The sequence below is a fragment of the Dermochelys coriacea genome, chromosome 8 (assembly GCF_009764565.3).
Source record: "Dermochelys coriacea isolate rDerCor1 chromosome 8, rDerCor1.pri.v4, whole genome shotgun sequence".
Classification (NCBI taxonomy): Eukaryota; Metazoa; Chordata; order Testudines; family Dermochelyidae; genus Dermochelys; species Dermochelys coriacea.
Window position 1 is genome coordinate 74,856,986 of NC_050075.1, and position 20,343 is coordinate 74,877,328.

General features: G+C 40.8%; 1 protein-coding gene across 1 annotated transcript in view; it reads right to left on the reverse strand.

Annotated features, from left to right (window-relative positions):
- The window catches only part of CCDC18 (coiled-coil domain containing 18), a 71,942-nt gene extending 53,205 nt beyond the window's left edge, over window positions 1-18,737 (reverse strand). The window contains 12 exon segments of the mRNA XM_043490849.1: window positions 3,707-3,983; window positions 3,985-4,014; window positions 4,440-4,527; window positions 4,530-4,560; window positions 6,450-6,546; window positions 7,682-7,778; window positions 7,781-7,809; window positions 9,742-9,851; window positions 12,886-13,056; window positions 13,284-13,458; window positions 13,640-13,790; window positions 18,586-18,737. Of these exon segments, the coding sequence (XP_043346784.1) occupies window positions 3,707-3,983; window positions 3,985-4,014; window positions 4,440-4,527; window positions 4,530-4,560; window positions 6,450-6,546; window positions 7,682-7,778; window positions 7,781-7,809; window positions 9,742-9,851; window positions 12,886-13,056; window positions 13,284-13,458; window positions 13,640-13,790; window positions 18,586-18,697 (1,368 nt within the window). The 5' untranslated portion in view covers window positions 18,698-18,737.
- Window positions 18,738-20,343: the final 1,606 nt, after the last annotated feature.

Sequence of the window (20,343 nt, forward strand, 5' to 3'; positions counted from 1 at the left end):
TTGCCATTCTAAGCTCTGTTCTATTATGTTTCATATAGAGTCAAGATCTGGTCTGTGCATCCATGCCCTTTCTGAAACTAGCTTGCTCTTTTCTGAGAACACTATCAACTGCCTCTGATATATGCTGGACTATGATCTTACACAATACTTTACTTGGCACAGATAAAAATGTAATACCATGCCAGTTATTACAATCACTGATAGTTCTTCTCTTTGGTTCACTCATCTTTGAGTTCACTTTTTCCCTTTTCCAGATTGATGTAAATAGAGGGGCCAGGATAGATGCTGCTAACTCAGGATTTACCTTGAACAATTCTGCTTTCAAGTTACCCTTGCCAGGAGCACCCTCATTTTTCAAAGATTTGATGGCTTGAATGATCTCTTCCTTAGTTGGGGTGTCTGTGCTGACATCAAGATCTTCTTCTGCCTCTTGGATGTTTGCTTCCTCTTTAGGTGACTCACTGTTCAGCAATTCTTTGAAATGCTCTGTCCAGTGCATTTCTAGTTCTTTTTCTGGTAGAAGGTGGCCTTGTTTGTCCCCGAGACAATGTTTGTTGGTATCTGCTGTTTACCACTAATAAGCCATGTCATTTTATAGATGAAAAAAACAGTGAGGAGTTTGGTGGCGCCCTAAAATCTAACAGATTTATTTGGGCATAAGCTTTGAGGGTAAAAAACCCACTTCTTCAGATGCATGAAGTGAAAATTACAGATGCAGGCATAAATATACTGACACATGAAGAGAAGAGAGTTACCTTATGTGACAAAGTTCCTCCTCTGCCTTGGTGGGTCCTGTGCTTATTGGCGGATTTTCTCGCATCAGAGGTTCACGGCAGCCCGCAGTTTGGCCAGTTCGTGGCTCAAATCTGCTGTTCACTCAGTTAACCTCACTGCTCACTGCTGCCAGCATGGGGAAAGGAAAAGAACAATCTCTGCAGTCTCTGCTGATCCACCTAGTGGATCAGGGGAACAGGCCAGAGACCTTCCTCTCTGGTGGAACCCACAGTCCAGTTCAACTCCTCCGGTATCAAGTAAGGAATTGGGAGGATGGAGGGAACCCAGGCCCGCCCTCTATTCCGGGTTCCAGCCCAGGGCCCTGTGGATTGCAGTTGTCTACAGTGGCTCCTGTAACAGCTGTGTAACAGCTACAACTCCCTAGGCTACTTCCCCATGGCCTCCTCCCAACACCTTCTTTATTCTCACCACAGGACCTCCCTCCTGATGCCGTTTAATGCTTGTACTTCTCAGTCTTCCAGTAGTACACCTTTTCACTCTCAGCTTCTTGCACCTCTTGCCAGCTCCTCACACGCACACCACAAACTGAAGTGAGCTTCTTTTTAAACCCAAGTGCCCTGATTAGCCTGCCTGTCTTGTTTGTCTTAAGCCTCTTGATTGGCTGCAGGTGTTCTAATCAGCCTGTCTGCCTTAATTGTTTCCAGAAAGTTCCTGATTGTTCTGGAAGCTTCCCTGTTACCTTACCCAGGGAAAAGAGACTTACTTAACCTAGGGCTAATATATCTGCCTTCTATCACTCTCCTGTAGCCATGTGGCCTGACCCTGTCACACTTACAAGTGGAGAACCAGTATTGACAGGGCCTATGCTTATGAGCTTATGCCCAAATAAATCTGTTAGTCTTTAAGGTGCCACCAGACTCCTTGTTGTTTTTGTGGATATAGACTAACACTGCTATCCCTCTGATACATTTGACAGTTCCTTGTTCACCACAAGCAGCTACATCCTCCGCTTGTGTTGCCAGATCATCAATATAACATTGTTTGTCCGCTCTCACAAGGCATTTGACCTGCCTTGCTATACTGCTCACGGTATCTGTCCTTTAGCTTCTGGGATTTTGTGTCTAAACCTTTTTTCTTCAGAGCTCATCTGGTTTCTACAGCGTTCTATGTGCTGGGTGTAATCCACTCCTTCCTTCTGCCTATAGCCTAGACAGGCTTCACTGCTCTGTTTATGAATTGCTGTTACTTTGTCCCACTTCTTGTTGATCTCCTCATCTGCATTCCCCTCCTTTTCATCAAGGTCTGCAAGTGCCTGAAACCTGTTCTTTAACTGCAGAATGACAAGCTAAAGTCCCCTGAAACACAGAAAGCCTTCAATGTCATAACCCCTATGTCCCTTGTTTGGTGGACCCACACTTCTCAGCTTTAGCTTGATGGAGGCTGTCACAAGGTGGTGGTTGCTGCCAACATCTGCACTCCTTCTCACTTTCACATCTGTCAGTGAGCATCGCCATTTGCCATTTATCAGATGGTCAATCTGGTTCTTATCTCTGCTATTTAAAGAACACCATGTCAGCTTGTGAATTTCACGATGTTGAAATGAGTTCCGCCAATGACTAGGTCATTCATATTACAGAAAACAACAAGCCTCTCTCCGTTTTCATTCATGATGCCACACCCATGTCTTCCCACTGCTCTGTCCTTGTTTGTGTTGTCCTTACCCATCTCAGCATTCAGGTCTCCCATGGCGATAGTTAGGTCATGGCGTGGTACTTGCTCCAACTCCGTCTGTAATGCAAGGCAGAATTTGTCCTTTACTTCTTCATCACTGTCATTTGTCAGAGCATAGCACTGAATCAGGGTGATATTATGGTGTTTCCCTTTCAGTCTGGCTCTCATAAGTCTGCTGCTGATGGACTTGCGTTTCCTTCTTGAATACTCCACTCTCTTCTTCAAAAGGATGGCAACACTAACACTCTCATGGTGTTGTCCATCAGCCATCCAGAATACAGCAAAGTTTCTCCTGATGCTGTTGTTCTCTTCCTGATCCCATCCATCTGTTCTTGCTGACACCCAAAATGTGTAAGCTGTAGCGTCTCATCTGCTGTGACCTGAGCTAGCTTTCCTATTTCGTACATTGTCCATACATTCCAAAAAACAAGTTTGGTTTTTGTCTTGGTGTTGAGCACTTCAGTCTTCATGCCAGTGGCTTCCTTTTGGCTTTCACCACTGGCAGTCATACAGGTCATTGACTACTGAAGGCCATCACACACAGTAATGGTCCAATTCTCCATCACTGTTTCCGTAACATATTTTGTTTTTTGTTTTTTTTTTTTTTAATGGGACAGGGTTGTTAGCCCAGACCAATCCAGTATGGTTGAACCTATTAGGAGCAAAAAGCACCCCACTCCCCCCACCACCACACACTGGGGATCGTTAGAACATACAAGCTGTCCCACCATGACAAGGCACAGACACCAGAAGTTTGCCATTCAGAAAATGTATCTACAAGCACTGTTTGTCAGTAAGTCTCTCCCTTGCTCTCACTGCTCCATGCCCCCTGTTGAGGCTATTACAGAGGATGCACCTTCACCAGCTGGTAAACCTCATGCTGTTCAACAGACAGGAGCCCCAGTATCACACTGTATTATTTAGTTGTGTTTTGGAGAGTAAGTCTGCCACTGAAGAATCAGTGCAGGCCACAGAGAGAGGCAGGGTACAAAACTAGATAGATATCTGCTCCAGTACTGCAGTTTCTACATTTCTGAGAGTTCAGACACACACGTTCTTGATTCAGCTAAAGTAAAATGTTTAACTAAACATTACTGTATCTTCATCAGTGCATTTTGGAAGCAGGAAAAACAGTATACAGAGAGCCCCTAATAAAATAAGCAACATTTCCAGATAGTACCAGATTAGGATTCTACAAGGTGCACAATACAAATTTATAATGATTTATCAATTACTGTACCTCTTTAGATGTACCTAGCGACAACTGGGAGATAATAGTTTCCAAGGTGCTCAGTTCTTCTCTTGAATCCTCAATTTCTTGATGACATAATTTTAGGCGATCATTTTGCTGTGCAATAAGTGCTTTTAGCTCTGCATTTTCACTTACTAGGGCACTTTTCTCTTTAAGTACTACTACTTTGTCATTAAGTTCACCCTCAAGCTTCAGGATCTTCTGATCAGACTGTGTAAGCTGAGACACAATTTCAGTGTTTTTTGCCCCTAGACTCCTCATCTTTCTTTGCACTACAGTTCTCATCCTTCAATTGGCTACAAAAAACAAAAACAAAAAATTTATAGATGCGCACACCACACAAAATAAAGGCTAGTTCAAAAAAAACTCTAGAAGGCTGGTGTTTTGCTAGGACTTTGGCTATCAGAGATACCGGCAGAAAGGCACCCCACACAAAAATTGATAAATTATCTTCGTTCATCTGGGAGTCTAAAAGAGACCAACTTCTCAGTAGTCTTTTCTCAGTGTCAAAAGCAGAGAAGCTGAGGAATAAAACAAACATGGAGATAGATTATCCTCTCATTCTTGGGATTGGTCCCTCCAGTTAAAGGCTGAAATGTTGTCAGGGTGCTGAGAGATATGCCAATGCCACTGTAACTATTTTGAAGATAGAGAAATCCAGAAACAGGGTAAAACTGAGATATCAATTTTAAAAACATAAACAAATAAGAAACACTTTTACCTTAATTGTTTCTTTGTGATTTCAAGTTCATTTCTATAGGCAACACATTTTTCATGCAACTTTTCTTTTTCTTTTACACAATTAATTAATTTTTCTCTAAAGTTTCTTCTTCAGCTTGAACCTTAAAAAACATTGTTGTATAATGATGAAAACAATGATTTAAGCCACAAGTAGTCAAAGAATATTCTAACAAAGAATAAACAAAGTAAGCTGCTTTATATTGCAAAGGTTGCTACCATCTCATTTCCTTTACAGAAGACAGACAAGTAACCATACTGAGTGCGGTTCTGAGGCATGGGAGAGCAAGGAAAAAGCTTTTTTTTTTTTTTTTAGTTAACAAGGAAAAAAAAGTAAGAATCTCTTTGGTATTTTAAGGCCTACTTTTGGTCAGTAGTGACGTCAAGGTATGCAGCACAGTCTTGCCAATTTCCATGACCAAAGAAGCTTAACCAATGGCAAATTCGCCTTCGGGGCAACTGCTGAAGGCTTATGTGATTCCTTGACTCCTTTTCCTACCCAAGAGGAAAAGTTACAGACTTACACTGTAATAGCCATGGAAGGTAAAATTAGGGAAAACAGTCCATGCTCAATTTCCTCAACTTTGCTCCCGGCATGGGTTTCTCTGGATGATTTATAGACAACCAGGAGAGACTAAAAGATGGCAACCCTAATTTAGTACTCGTAGCTAAGACAATGCAGCGAACGTGAACAGATCGTTTTGTTTACATGTCAGATAAAAGGGGTTTTCAGCCAGCAGATTCCACATGAGGAATAGACTACCTAACAAAGATGGCCATACTTTATTTTTTTAATTTAAAACACACTATGGACATATAATCTACCTATGGAAGCTATTTGTTTTCTTGATAGCTATAATGAATAAGTAGGTATTCCTGCTGGAGGCATGGGGTGGATTAGTCAAGCCTAGGTTTCCCTTCATCCTAATTTTGCATTGACCTCCTTAGAATTTTCAAGGCATATTCTTGAAACAAAAAGAAAAAGCTTGGTTACAAGAGTTCAGAGTTTACTTTATAACTAAAAGGAGAAAAGGCAAGTTGTGTGTTATAATATATTTGTATGATACTGTTGTTGTTTGGGTTAAACCTCATCTGAATTGTTGTGACAGCCACCCCTCATTTAAGATACCTATGAAAGACAGCTACGGAGCTCCAATTAAGACAAAGGGGGTACATGAGCCCATGTAGTAAGCGGACGTAGTGAGTGAAGGGCTCCATATAGTCTCTGACTAAGCAGATAGGTGTGAGGGGCACGGGGGGGGGGGGGGGAGAAAGAGACACGCAGGTCAAACTGAAGGACCACAAAGAGGCGCATAAAGAAATCCAGACGCAGACAGCCTGGACAAGCTGTCTGAAAAAGAGTTTGGTGCTATGAGCAAAGAAACCATCTCATTTATTTTGTTCCTTCTGTGTTGAGAGAAACAGGAGTTTGGACATTCTTTGTAAATAAACAAGATTACATCAAAGCCATCAGACTATTGTCAATTTCTCCACCCAACTGGAACAATCCACAAGGCCCCAAACTTTAACTAGTCACTTGGGTCAAAAAGGGTAACAATACTTATCATTAAGCACTCTAAAAGACAGTTTTTTTCCAAAGTCTCCCTATATACTGTTAATGCTGCTTATGAGAGTTGCTTTCCCATTGTATCCATGGCACAGGGAACAGAATACCTAGTCTAATAGTTTGTCCCTACTATGGGTACAGTGATGCAGCAAATTCACATGAGAAGCCTTTGTGATTAAAAAAGCATAAATAAAATTTCTTCTCCTAACCCTTTGAATGTGGAACTGGCTACAAATATGTTTTATTCACACACTTCAGAAATGTTGGCTAAGTAAAATAAGTTACAGTAGGCTTCCTTCTACCCCATTTCTTATACAATGGAACCAAGGCTGTTGACATTTAGCATTTAGCTATGACCTAATGGATTCCAGTTTCCATTTTAAATCCAAATTGTGTGGCCAAAAACTACAGATAATCAAGTCTTACCTTTTCAAGTTTTTCAGTTATTTTCTCTCTGTATTTTTTAAAAGCTTTCGTCAGCTCTTCAGCATTAAACAGAGCCTCGTTTCTTTGCTGTTCAGCTCTACAAAAAAAAAAAAGTGTCATTTTTAAATACTGGTATAACTATTTCCCCCAATTACCCAAACTTGAAATACAAAGAATAAATTAAAAGCATAGGGTAACTGAGCTTCCTTTCAACTTTCCAGTTGTTTTAGATACAACAACTTTTTAAATAAAATGGACTTACACTTATCACATGAATTACTGCTTCATGTTTAAAAAAAAATTAGGCATATCTGCAAATATAAATAAGCTACATCCAAGCAATAATAAGGCTAAGAATTTAAAAGCAAAATAACTGCTGCACCCCTTCAAGCCCTGAGTCCAGATGGCATCCACGACATTCAAATCCAAATATATCTTTGATTGTGAAAGTGCAATTATATAAACAGATTAGTGCCTACCCGTTTTATTTCTTCCTCTCTTTTGTCTTTAAAAAAAGAAAATACTATTACTGCACTGTTAAGCCTGAGTGATGCTTCCATACCTCTGGAAATTCAAAAGATATTATACTCACAGCAAGACTGACTGTCACATTACATTTAAGTGGTATTTTTGATAACTCTTTGATCTCAATCTGGCAAAAATTTACATATGTAAAGAACTTTACTCACTGAGGATCCTAATGACTTCACAGGGACTACTCTGCGTGTGTAAAGTTCAGATGCATAAGTCATTGCAAGCTCAGGGTCTATATTTTTTACATTTATGCTTCCATACAAGTGCAGTGTGGATGAGTTAAAATTACTGTAGCAAAAATAGACTTCGAACATGTATTTCAACTTTCACCTGAGCATTGCATCATCAGGGGCTTTTTTGTATTTACAAAAAAAAAAGAAAAAAGTTTATTTAGCTAACCTATCGCAGCCAAATAAAGGTGTGTTTTAATGAATTATACTGGGACAGGGATCATTGGATATTGCCAGGACAAAAACAAAACAAAACGACACCGCTCCAATTTAAATTAAAAATAATAATAAACTTGCAGGTCACCTTTAAACAAACTTGATTTTCCTCCCTTTTTATTTTACAATACACCCATAAAGAAAAGGACAACTTGGTGGCACAAAATATATATATAATTGGAGAGGGCATGTACTCATTAGTAAAATATTTTCTACTAAAAAAGTTTTGCTTGTTTTTAATTATATATTCACCTCTTCCCTTGCTTGCTTCGTTCAATTAAATCCATTTTCAATTTTTTATATTCTTCTTTAAACCTTTGCAAAATGTGTTCTTTTTCTATCACCATTTCTGGCTTTGCTCTAATTTATCTTCTGCATCTCTAGAAAAAGAAATTAAGAATTATTAGATCACAACTTTTAAAAAAAAAAATTAGCAGGGAGCTTTTTATCAGAAGCATTTGGTTTGGTGGATAGATATCAAATAGCATTTTTTTTCTTTTCCATATATTAAGTTCAATAGGAGGACTAGCTAGTCTGATATATGGGAAATCATTTTACCAGCCTCTCTATCCAAAGAAAGCAACAATCCTGTATTTGAGCTAATACAATAAGGACTAACCCAATTAAAGATATTAAAATTAATAAAGTTACTTATTTTGTAAAGTAAGTTTTGCCTATTTTCATCCTTATTAAAAACTGTGTATTGAGATTTTAATCAATTTGTGGTAGGAATTTTCATTTACTATCTGTTTGTACAGCTTCCAGCACAGTATCTTGGTCCAGGCCTCTGGGTACCACCACAATACAAATATAATAAAATAAATAATAATCAGGAAAGTCACCTTCCACAAAATTCAGAGTCAGTTTATAAGCAGGCTTGGCAGAATTTGATTTTTATTATAATTTGAGAGATAATATAAATATTTAAGGACTTTCTTAAATTTTTATTTATTTAAGTTTTCACAGTTGCAGAAAATTACGTGGAGGAGGTCAGACAATTATTTAACGACAAAAAAGTTAGAAGTTTTATAAACCATTACCACAAACTGTCACCATCACATGTCAAATATCCTTAACTCAACAACATACCTGTTTTTACTATTCATTTGCTAGTCCATTTCTAACAAGCCTAATTCAAAAGTCTAAATCACTGGATTTTGATTCTAATAAGTTCTCAAGCAACATTTTTCTTACTTTGCCAATCAGAAAATTTCAATCATCATCCATAGAAATATTTTTCGGTGGTTGTGTGTGTATGGTGAAATTGATGTTTACCGACTTCTACTGATAAAAATTTGATCCTTCCAAATCTATTTATAAGACACTGCCTTCATTTGTATATAATCATTATAGAGGCACATAGCAGTGATGAGTGGAATATCTGTTTTATCCTTAGCAATGCAGCGGACAGAGGACTGAGTGTGTTCTTGTGATAGCCCTGCCACACTAAGTGCAAAGGAGATCTTAGTGCTCTATCATGCATCATTACATTAGTTTAAAAACACAGACATATAAAACAATGTAAAATATATTTGCAAAGAAAGCGTCTCAACTTGCTTCCATAACAGGATTTGCAACAGCTGTGTATCTCTGTTTCATGTGGATGAGAAGATGAAAATGTTATTGTGAAAGTGGAGGACTTTTCGTATTTGTTTGCCAGGAGAAAATTTGTTTTTTTAAAGTATTCTATGGTTTTGAAGATTACAAGTGTGTCCAAAAGGGCCAAATCAAATGCTACTTACACAAACAAATGATAAATCTGCTTCGGCAGGGAGATCAAGTGCTTACAGTATACCTAAGCAAATGAAGCATGCAAGTCAATGTGTGGCTTTAGTGACTGACAACTTTTGGGGACAAGCAGGACACTTTGCTTAGATAAGTTTTATTTGGACAGCCATGATTGATTCTAGTGTACTAAGTGGATATATTTGAGAAGACAAAAAGTTTGCTCATTGTACAATGGGCACAAGTGTCTATATTCCTGCAATGTATATTAGTCTCAATGGTAGGAGAACATTTATGTTTACCAAAGGTTATAACTAGTTATTTATTTTAGAATTCTTTAGTTTGTTTATTTACCGAATCTTCATCAATTACTTTTAATTCTTAGAACACATTTCATCATATCTTAAGTACACTAATATAATCACATAATCGGCAACTTCTCAAGGACAGATTTCAAAACTCCGTAACGGTTCTGATGAAAAGCACTAGATTTGGAAGCAACCAGTTTTTCCCAGAAACAGGAAATATGGTGAATTAAACAAGTAGACCAAAAGGTTTATAAGGGAGGGGAAAAGTACATTTACTACCTCAGGACTTTATCTTGAGCTGTAACTTCTGCTTCCAAATTTGCAATCTGTTCTTCTAACGTAGGAATACTGACTGAATGTGTACCTAAAGCTGATTCAAGAAAAGAGATCTGAAATATAAACATATTTGGGACTTCATTAAAATTTGCAAACATACCCTACAATGAATTGTGCCAAAAGGTTGTTGCATAATTGAATGACATTGTCTGCCTAACCCTGCTATAGAAATTGCCAGGACATTTCCACACCGTATTCACTCTGACTTCAAGCTTTCCCTTCAGTTTTGCACAATACCAGTTCCATAGGTACCATTCCTCTCTGTTTTGGTATGTTAAAAAGAATTGTTTACAGTCGTCTCCATTTTTTCCTCCAAAAATTAATTCCTCCATTTTCCCTTACAAGCCAGAAAAATGAGTACCATATATACTCAATCATAAGCTGGTTCGTTTATAAGATGTCCCCCCCACCCACCCAAGATGGCGAAGTAAAAATGGACAATTTTTATGACCTATTCATAAGCCGACCCTATAATTCCAGGGTCGGCAAACTTTGGCTCCCGGCCCATCAGGATATGCTGCTGGCGGGACGAGATGGCTTGTTTACCTCGAGTGTCCGCAGGCACGGAGGTAAACCTAAAGTAAACGAACCTGCCAGCCGCTTACCCTGATGCAACTGGTGGGGAAATTTTTTTTGGGAGGTGGGGGGGGAAGCTGGGGGTCAAGGGAGTATCCCCTGTGACAACCCCCCATATGACCCCACCCCTAGCCCAGGACCCCCACACTCTTCCCATCCTATCCCTTCCCACCTTAGGTGTGGCAGGCTAGGAATTATGTCTCTGGCCTGGCCAGAGCTGCTCCGGCAGCCTGGGCAGCGTGGCTGCAGCCTACCAGCCTCAGAGCTGCTGCTGCTTCAGAGGTTGGGGGGGAGCAGCATTGCCAGAAGCGGAGAGACTCTGGCCCAGCATCTTCCCTTCTGACTGTGCTGCCTCTCCTTGCCCCTCTCTTGGGGGAAAGGGGCTGTGTCCCACCTCTCCCACTCTATAACCGTTCATAGGCTGGCCCCCTTCTCTGATGCTTCCTTTTTTTACTAAAAAAATTCGGCTTATGAATGAGTATATATGGTAGTTTGTTCTTTGCCCTCTCACCCCCACTAGCTGTTCTCTTCCTCTTTGTTTTTCTCCACATCACTTGTCCTCTGCATAGAGTCTGAGAAGCACAGTTGCAAATTATAATAACTATAATCTTTATTCTGCAGACCAACACGCACACAATATAGTGGCTTACTTCTCAGTAACTACGTTTCACAATATTCCTGCAATGCTGTAGTCTGCAAAGATTTTAGTAAGATTCCGTGTAAACAAGCAAACAGTATTTCTTTAATTCAAGTATCTGTATTTTTAAAATATATGTGTAAATTATATTAACAGTCTATTTCTCTCCATGGTCTGCAATATTCCCTCATACTTCATCTTCACCTTCTCTACACATCAGACATGTTGCTCTTTATTTGGAAATAAGACCAGCCTTCTTCAGTTCTCATTGTTAATATGTATATAGGAGCCCAATTTGGCTCAGGCAGATATACTGCAAATATATTTATGTATAACGCTAAATAATTTATCAAGTTACTTCTTGTATAGGTTACAGGGCATCTTTATTACATACTTAGATTGTAAGCTTTTGGGGCAGAGACTGTCATTTTGTTCCGTTTGTATGGCACTTAGAACAATGGTCCATGACTAGGGTTCCTAGTGCTACTGCTATACAAAATAATAATAATGATATTGATAGATTTTATAGATTAATCCAAGGTAAACTGGTATAGTACTCAAAACTACAATAGTTACCAGTGATTATTTTTCTAAGATATTTTGTGTTGCTAGAGATCACATATTCATCCTTTACTCCTGGGAAGATTCGGCATTACTATGCGCCTGCAGAAAACACCCCCCCCCCCGCAAATTCCTGTGCTTCCCTGTAGAAAACAGCAGGGAAGCAAAGTGAGAGGGGTGTGGAAGAGGAGGAGAATGGGTGCAGGTTTTTGGGAGGACTGCCCCCTCCAAACAGAGGTAAGGCATGGTGGGAGGCACACTGTCCCCTGCCCCCCATTTCTGCAAGTGCAGAGCTACCCAGCTGAAAGAGGATGCCTCTCCGCTCCAGACTCTGCGACTGAACACCGACTCCTGGGTCCTAGTGCCAGTCGTGCTCCCTTCTGTGTGCTGGGAGCCTTCCTGTTTCTGTGCAAAGTGGGGCTAGGGGAACAGAGAATGGGGGTGTGGGGGAGAAGAGGCAGTGGGGAAGGAAGGGAGCGTGGAATAGGGCAGGAGAGAGGAATGTGGGCAGGGGATAGAAAAGAAAAGCGGATAAGAGAATCCTGGGGGGGAAGCAGGAGCCCTCGGCAGACAGCTGAGGCTACCCCCTTACAGACAGCTGAGGCTACCCCCTTAAGGAGGCTCATCAACCTCACCCTGACAAACCCTTACCCCCCACACACCTGGACCTCTGACAAATCCCCACCCCAGTCCCCTACCCCACTGATCCCCAACCAGCTGCACCTGGATCCTCTGCAGAGTCCCACACCCCCAGCACCCAGACCCTCCCACTGAGCCCCCCATACCTAGACCCCTCCCAACTGAGCCCCATATTTCCATACCCAGACCCCGCCCCGCGCTGAGCCCCAACCACCTTCACCTGGATCCCCGGCAGAGTCCCATTGCCCCGCACCCAGAATCCTCCAATGAGCCCCTATGCATCCAGATCTCCGTCTGAGCCACCTGCACCCAGATTGCCCCACACAGAAACCTCTCACCCCACACATGGATCCTCCCCACAATAAGCCTCTCTACATTTGAATCCTGATGGGCTGAGCCTGCCCACCCACACCTGGCGCAGAGCCCCAGGGTGTTTCTGGGGTAGGTCAGCCCTTACACTGTGCCAGGGTCAGGTTCAGCCTCACTGACGAATCTGTGACCCGAGGAGGGGGGGGCTTCAGGATGATCTCCCACCTCAATGCAGCCAGTGGCTTATGCTCCCACTGCCATATTTGAGCCACATTTATTTATCGACAAAATTTGCAGAATTTAAAATATACATATAATTTTTAGACACAGATTTCTCCCAGGAGTAATCCTTCTGAGATACTCACTCTCGTTTTTGACTGAGTCAGTTCAAAGTTGATAGTTTCAATTTTATTCATTAGACAGTGGTTCTGGGAAGTCAAAGATGCATTTTGCTCTCGAAGGGTGTTCAGCTTCTCTCTAAGATGCTCATTTTCTTGTTCCATACTTTTATTAAAAGGAGTGGACACTGGGAAAGACTTGAGGTAAAAAAAATATATACATCAACAATGCATCTTTGTAGGCCAATCTTACTTAAGTCATAGAAATAGTTTAAAATAGTTATCAGTAATATGTTATCATGCCTAACTCCCAATGCTTACTATATATTAGCTGAGAAGCCTACAAATGAAAGGGTAAAGTCAAATGTTCATAAAAATCACAAATGTGTAAATAAACATGGCACCAAAATAAATAAAATACTTACTTTGGTTTGGGATTTTCTTTGAGAATCCCTGCTCTGGTGGGACATTTTACCAGCACTCTTATGAGCTGAATAATTTTGAAATTCAGTGCAACTCGGCTCATCAAGATCTTCCAGTGTTAGTCCAACAAACTCACTGAAATGAGAGCTGTGGACAGATTGTTCACTCGAACTAGTACCAGGATACAAAAACAAAACAATAATAAGCATTCCCCCTCCAGTAGTGTTTTTACCAAATATAACAGAAACAAAACACGAATAAAGACAATGAGTTACAATAATATAGTGAATAATATAGATTTAAACTACTGGAAAGACTTATGGCCTAGTTCTCTTCTTGCTTTTAAACACACACGTACCTGGAAAGTTCTTCTCCTAGATTTTGTAGATTTCTCTCAGTTTTCCTCAGTTGATTCCTTAATGCCTCTACATTTGCAAGCAAGAGTTCTTCATCATCATCTTCTTTATGGTAAATCCATAAATTGGATTCCATTGGTACTCTACATTTGTCTAAATAAGTTTCTAATATTAAAATTTAGTTTGTCTTCATTGTACACTATTTCTAGAAAGTAGCAGATACTTTTTCAATATTTTAAAAGGTTTTATGTATATTTGTTTTCTTACATACAATACATGCAAAGTCTCACTTATTGCCTCCTTTCATACCAATAAAAACTTGAAAGCATAGCTATATACAATTGTTTGTACTTAGCTATTTCTTTATTCTCTTTGTTATCAAATATATTTGTGTTTTAATACGCACATCTTTCCTATGCCTGAAAAGTGACAGGAATGAGCATACTAGGATTACTAAGTACAAATAGCTGAAGAATAGGTTTATTTTCTAAAAAAAGAAATAGAATAGAATGAAGAATTGGCTTATGATCTATAAATATGTACTGTTGATAGTCATTAGGCACATCTGCTCTTTTCAATTAAAGAAACACTGCACAAAATAAAAAATATTTAACTCTCAGTGCATCTCACTTAAGAAAGGCCTGAGTGAACATCAGGGTGGATAAAAATCAATTATTTAAAAAAAAAATTGGACTTTTTTTTATTTAAATCAGGTTTTTTGATAAAATGCTTTTTGAGGGGGAAAACACCCTATCTAAAGATAGTTTCAATTAAGATACATTATAGCTCAAAGAGATCTCATCATGGAATAGGGATTATAAATTCTAATTCTATAGTATGAGACAAATATTCATGTAATGTTTAAGAAAAGTTTTGTAAACGAGTTCCAATAGTTCATGGATTAGGGACCCAATTTTATGGAGTTCCAGGGGCTTCTGTATAGATTATTTAGGTTAATTTCTACCTACCCAATGGGACTCAGTGCTAGTCTAGAAGATACCATCAGAGATGCTCAGTTTTGCAGTTCTCAAACTGTAGATTTGTGTCTCCAGAGATAACATGCTCGTTAACAGCAAAAATGTTTTAAAATAAATAATATAGAGAGGTGAGAAATAACAGACCTCAACCCTACTGTCCCGCTGCAAATTTGTGTACAGAGAGTCAATCCCTTACCTCTCTCTAAAAGTGAAAAGTTTCAAAAAGTTCAATGAATAGAAGATTGTTCGGGGTGGAATAGATCTGGACAAGGAGAAGAAGGCTGGAGATAAATGTGAGAAGGGAGGGACAGGCAGTAGAAACAAAAGTGAAACTGTTTGAGCAGCATATTCTGGAAATCTTGAGGTCTTTCTGAGTGTAGCCTTCATTAATTTGAGAACTACCATACCATTCTCTCACTAGAAGGGAAAACCTAAAATGGCAGCAGGCCATAAAAGAGACCCAGTTCGGGAATATTTAATGAAGTTCCTCTACCTGTGAGGTACGACAAGCATGCATGCAAAATGCAAACAGTGCAACAAGAAAGACAAGGCCTGGTTGTCCGAATGAAACAACATCATGAGAAGTGTTCCTTCTCAGGAGGAAGCTGCGTTGAAGATGATGAAAGGAACATGTCTGAACATGCAGGATCTTCAGGTGGCTAAACTTTTTTATTTCATACTTCTTTCTTAAGGACTGTCTGTCTTCCTTCTGGACTTGAATTCTCATGTTTGAAAAAAAAAAAATATAGCCGTTACTCGAGTGTACTATCATTTAGATGCAGTTGTGAGAAAAAAATAAATAGCTGAAATAGGCAGAACTTCCTTTTACAATTTCACCTTTAAAGCAGTACTGAGTGTCAGTGAATGCAATGAGTAATACTAAATAAGCAGTATGGTAATAATAATTAAATAACTGCATTGACTTATTTTGTTTAGGAGAATCCACCCTCAACATACAGGATTCTGAAGACTATCCACCTTCAAGATCACCATAGTTTTCTATAGTTTCAGAGTTATCTGCCAATGATAGTGTTTCAGTCACATCATGTATTTCACATAGCCACAGTATATCTATCACCTGTAGCAAAAAGAAAAAAAAAATTCTCCATCATCCAGAAACAATCACAGATAAATTTGTGATAAAACCCAGCAAATTACAAAAAGAGGTAATTGATGAAAAAATTGCCTGGTTTGTTTATGTAACAAACTCTCCTTTCTGTATGATTGAGAACCCACACTTCATTAACACGGTTCAGTCATTAAGACCAGGATACAGTCCACCCAAAGGAGAGGTCACAGGCAAATTGCTGGATGAAGCATATGAAAGAGAAATTGAGCAGTATGCAAAAGGTCTAATGGGTAAAATTGTTAACCTGAGTATTGATGAGTGGAGCAATGTCCACAATGATCCTGTTGTATGTGCTTGTGTGACAACAGAAGAAAGGAATGTCTTCCTTGCAGAAATAATTGATACATCAGGAAATGCACGTACAACAGAATACTTACACGTAGCAGCAGTAAAAGCTATAACAAACTGTGAAAAAAAATTCAAATGTCTAGTATGCAGCTTGGTCACAGACCATGCTGCAAATGTATCCAAGATGAGAAGAAATTTAGAAGGGAGTCCCAAGCTAATAACATACGGTTGCAGTGCTCATTTGATGCACCTCCTAACCAAAAACTTCAGTGTTCCAGAAATAAAGGCTAATGTTGTTGAAATTGCAAAATATTTCCGTAACAACCACTTTGCAGCACCTGCTCTGAAAAAAGTGGGAGGAACCAAACTAACTCTCCCACAAGATATGCGATGGAACTCAGTAATGGTCTGTTTTGAGCACTATATCAAGAACTGGCCTAATCTGATGATAGTTTGTGAACAAAATCATGAAAAATAGATGGCACTGTCACAGCCAAAGTGCTCAACATTTGGCGTAAGAGAAATCTTGAACACATGCCGAGTACTCTGAAGCCTATTTCTATAGCTTAGAGCAGTGGTTCCCAAACTTGTTCCACCGCTTGTGCAGGGAAAGCCCCTGGAGGGCCGGTATGTTTACCTGCCACGTCCGCAGGTTCGGCCGATCGCGGATCCCAGGCGCCGCAGTTCGCTGCTCCAGGCCAACAGGAGCTGCTGGAAGCAGCGGCCAGTATGTCCCTCGGCCCGCGCCGCTTCCAGCAGCTCCCATTGACCTGGAGCAGCAAACCACGGCCACTGGGAGCCGCGATTGGCCGAACCTGTGGACAGCAGATAAACAAACTGGCCCGCCCGCCAGGGGCTTTCCCTGCACAAGCAGCGGAACAAGTTTGGGAACCACTGGCCTAGAACAATATGCAAGGAAATAGCTGTTCTGTTGCTGACGCTTCAGAATTGGAAGGAATTGAGTGAGATCTTAAAAGAGAAATATGCAATGACGGAATTAAATTACAATCATTAAAAAAACAAATGGGACAAACACGATCTCCAGCTCATTTTCTTGCAAATATTCTCAATACCAGGGTCAAACTTTTACTTCTGAAGAAGAGGAGTTGGCTATGACATGGACATCCAGCTATCATCCATCCATAATACCAACTATAATAAACTTCAGAGCTAAGGGTGAACCATTCAAGAAATATACGTTTGCTGATCATGTTTTAAAGAAAGTCAGACCAGTGAACTGGTGGAAGTCACTTAAATATTGGATTCAGAGACGGTTGAAGTGATCATCTCACTTTTAACAGCAAAAACAACAAGGAGTCCTTGCGGCACCTTAGAGACTAACAAACGTACTTGGGCATAGCTTTCGTGGGCTTTTAACAGCAGTAGCTTCTTCTGCCGGTGTAGAAAGAATATTTTCTTCCTTTGGATTAATTCATTGCAAACTGATAATCGTTTGGGACCTGAAAATGCAGGAAAGCCTGTTTTCTTTTCCAGGTTATGAACAAACAGGAAAATGAAGGTGAAGACGATTGAGTTAGCTGCAGAAGTCAATATTTTAAGTTTCTATATTGACCTGGCTGACATAGTCTATTAATTTTGGGGTTTTTTTTTTTTTTTTAATTCTTTTAACTATTTTAGTTTAAAACAATTTTAACAAAAACAAACCTGATTTTAAAAAAACTTGAATGCTTAACTAAATTCAAAAATTCATGTGCTTGTTCTGTTAAATATTATATGTTTGCTGTTGAAGAAAAAAATCCAGACTACATAACATTGTTGTTTAATTAAATAAAACAATTTAAATGTCTGTCTGGTGATGTTCTCCTCCTAATACAGCATGGCAAGAAAATCCTCCAAATATTAATGATTAACCTGTTGAATTGGAGATAGTTCACCTCCCAATGACTTCATAAATATCTGCTCCAATTACCTTTGGTAATGAAATAACCAAACAATTATTCATTTTCTGATATAGCTGTAAAACTAATTTGAAAAGTTTTCAAAAAAATCACTTTAAAAAGTGTATAGTGTGTACCTTCTAAAAATGAAACCTACATCTATCTCTGAGTTGTGAAGAATATGTATTAAAGGTTATAACAACCCAAAGAATGCACTTTTATGTAGAAATCCATGATTAAACCAAGTCTTCCTGACTAGTGATTTAAATCATGATTAAATCAAATTTGATTTCAAATCCACTCTGGTGAACATGGACACTGTGAAGTGCCCTAATTTTTTTTTTTTTTTTTTTAAATCAAAGGCAGAAGTGAATTTCAGAACCCAGACCTCTCATATAGAAAACACAATGCCCTGAGCTCTCACAATTCAGATGGAGGACCATTAGCAAGTTAGCAACTACTTTCAATGGTCAGACTGGTACACAAGGAGAGAATCACCAGAACCCAAACCACATAGGAGTTTATAAGTGAAGACCCATGCATTACATTTAGACCAGAAAAAAAATTGAAAGCCAGTATAATTACATAGTACTACTGTTACGTGTGTCTCATGCAAGTATATTAACTATGCTTTTATCACCCAGGTACCTGCATATCTAAGAACATCACTAATGGAACAAATGTCATATTCTCCATTAGTTGAAGTTTCCAGTGATCTTCAACAGCAGCCCCACACAGAGTGCACCAGTGTCGTCCAGCAGCTCCCATTGGCCTGGAGCAGCGAACCGCGGCCACTGGGAGCCGCGATTGGCCGAACCTGCGGACGCAGCAGGTAAAACAAACCGGCCTAGCGTGACAGGGGCTTTCCCTGCACAAGCAGAGGAACAAGTTTGGGAACCACTGGTATAGTGGACTGACCTCTCATCTCGCCCTTAAAGTGGCTTCTCCCAGTCAGGCTCAAGACACATTGGCAGGGAATTCTGGGGAGAGGGGCCTTCACCAGCGAGCATGCCCAGTGCCACTACACACATACACAGATTAGACAGGCAAACAGAAGCAGGTGGGTGAGGAGGAAGAAAGCTTTATTCATACAAGTATCTGCAACAGCAGTAGAGAGGAAAGAAACCTTCTTGCTTGGTGCTTTCTTTACCCTGTTTGTCGTCGTCCCCGGATCTTCTGCTCCCAGCACCAGCCCTGCCTCTAGGACTGAACCCCCCTACCCAGCCCATAAGAGGTTTTTTAAGTGCAAGATCACTTTCTGAATTTAAGTGCAACCCAGGATCTACCCTGCCCCTTCCCTGAGGCCCTGGCCTGCTCACTCATCCCCCCATCACTTGTTCTCTCCCACCCTCACTCACAGTTTCACCGGGCTGGGGCAGGGGGTACTGGAGGGGGTGCTTTGGACTTTGGGTTGGGGCCAAGGGGTTTGGAGTGCGGAGGCGGCTCCGGGCTGAGCCTGGGCAGGGGTAAGGAGGGGACATGGGTGTGAAAGCTCTGGGACGGACTTTGGGTGCAGGAGGAGGCTCTGGGATGGAGCAGGGGGCTGGGATGCGGGAGGGGGTTAGGGGTGCAGGCTCCACCAGGGGGGTCAATGATGGGACAGGGAGTTAGGATACGGGCTCCTGTTGGGCAACACTTAGCCCTGCTGCGCTGCCACCTGAGGTAAGGCAGGTTCCCTGCCTGCCCTGGCCCGCTCCTGAAAGCTGCCAGGACATCCCTGTGGTCCCTGGGGGGCGGGCACATGTCTCCGTGCGCTACCCCTCCCCACCCGGCCAATGGGAGCTGCAGGGGCCATGCCTGCAGGCAGGAGCAGCGCATGGAGGCTCCCTATCCCCATGCAGGGACATGCTGGCTGCTTCGGGAGTGGCACAGGGCATGGGCAGGCAGGGTGCCTGCCTTAGCCCCGCCGGACTTTTAGCGGCCACCGGTTGGTGACCACTTAGGTTTACCACCTTTCAAATGCAAGAAGCCAGCACCCCCACTACAAGGCAAGTCTGCTGCAACCTCAACCCCAACCACAAGGCAACTCTGTAACTCCCCCTTCAACAGCCCCTTAAAGAGATAATAATAGACACGGGTTTCAGAGTAGCAGCCGTGTTAGTCTGTATTCGCAAAAAGAAAAGGAGTACTTGTGGCACCTTAGAGACTAACAAATTTATTAGAGCATGCTCTAATAAATTTGTTAGTCTCTAAGGTGCCACAAGTACTCCTTTTCTTTTTACATAGACACGATTGATAACATCCCAGTCTCCTCACTCTAGCTGACTCAACCCCCCCAAAACACACACACACACACACAGACACGCGAGCGCGGTGGGCTGGCGCGTCGGTGGCCCCACAGCTACAGTATCACCAACAGTTATGATCGGTTATCGCTTAAACTGCAGAAGTGGGACCACTGCTGCATCTTTAGC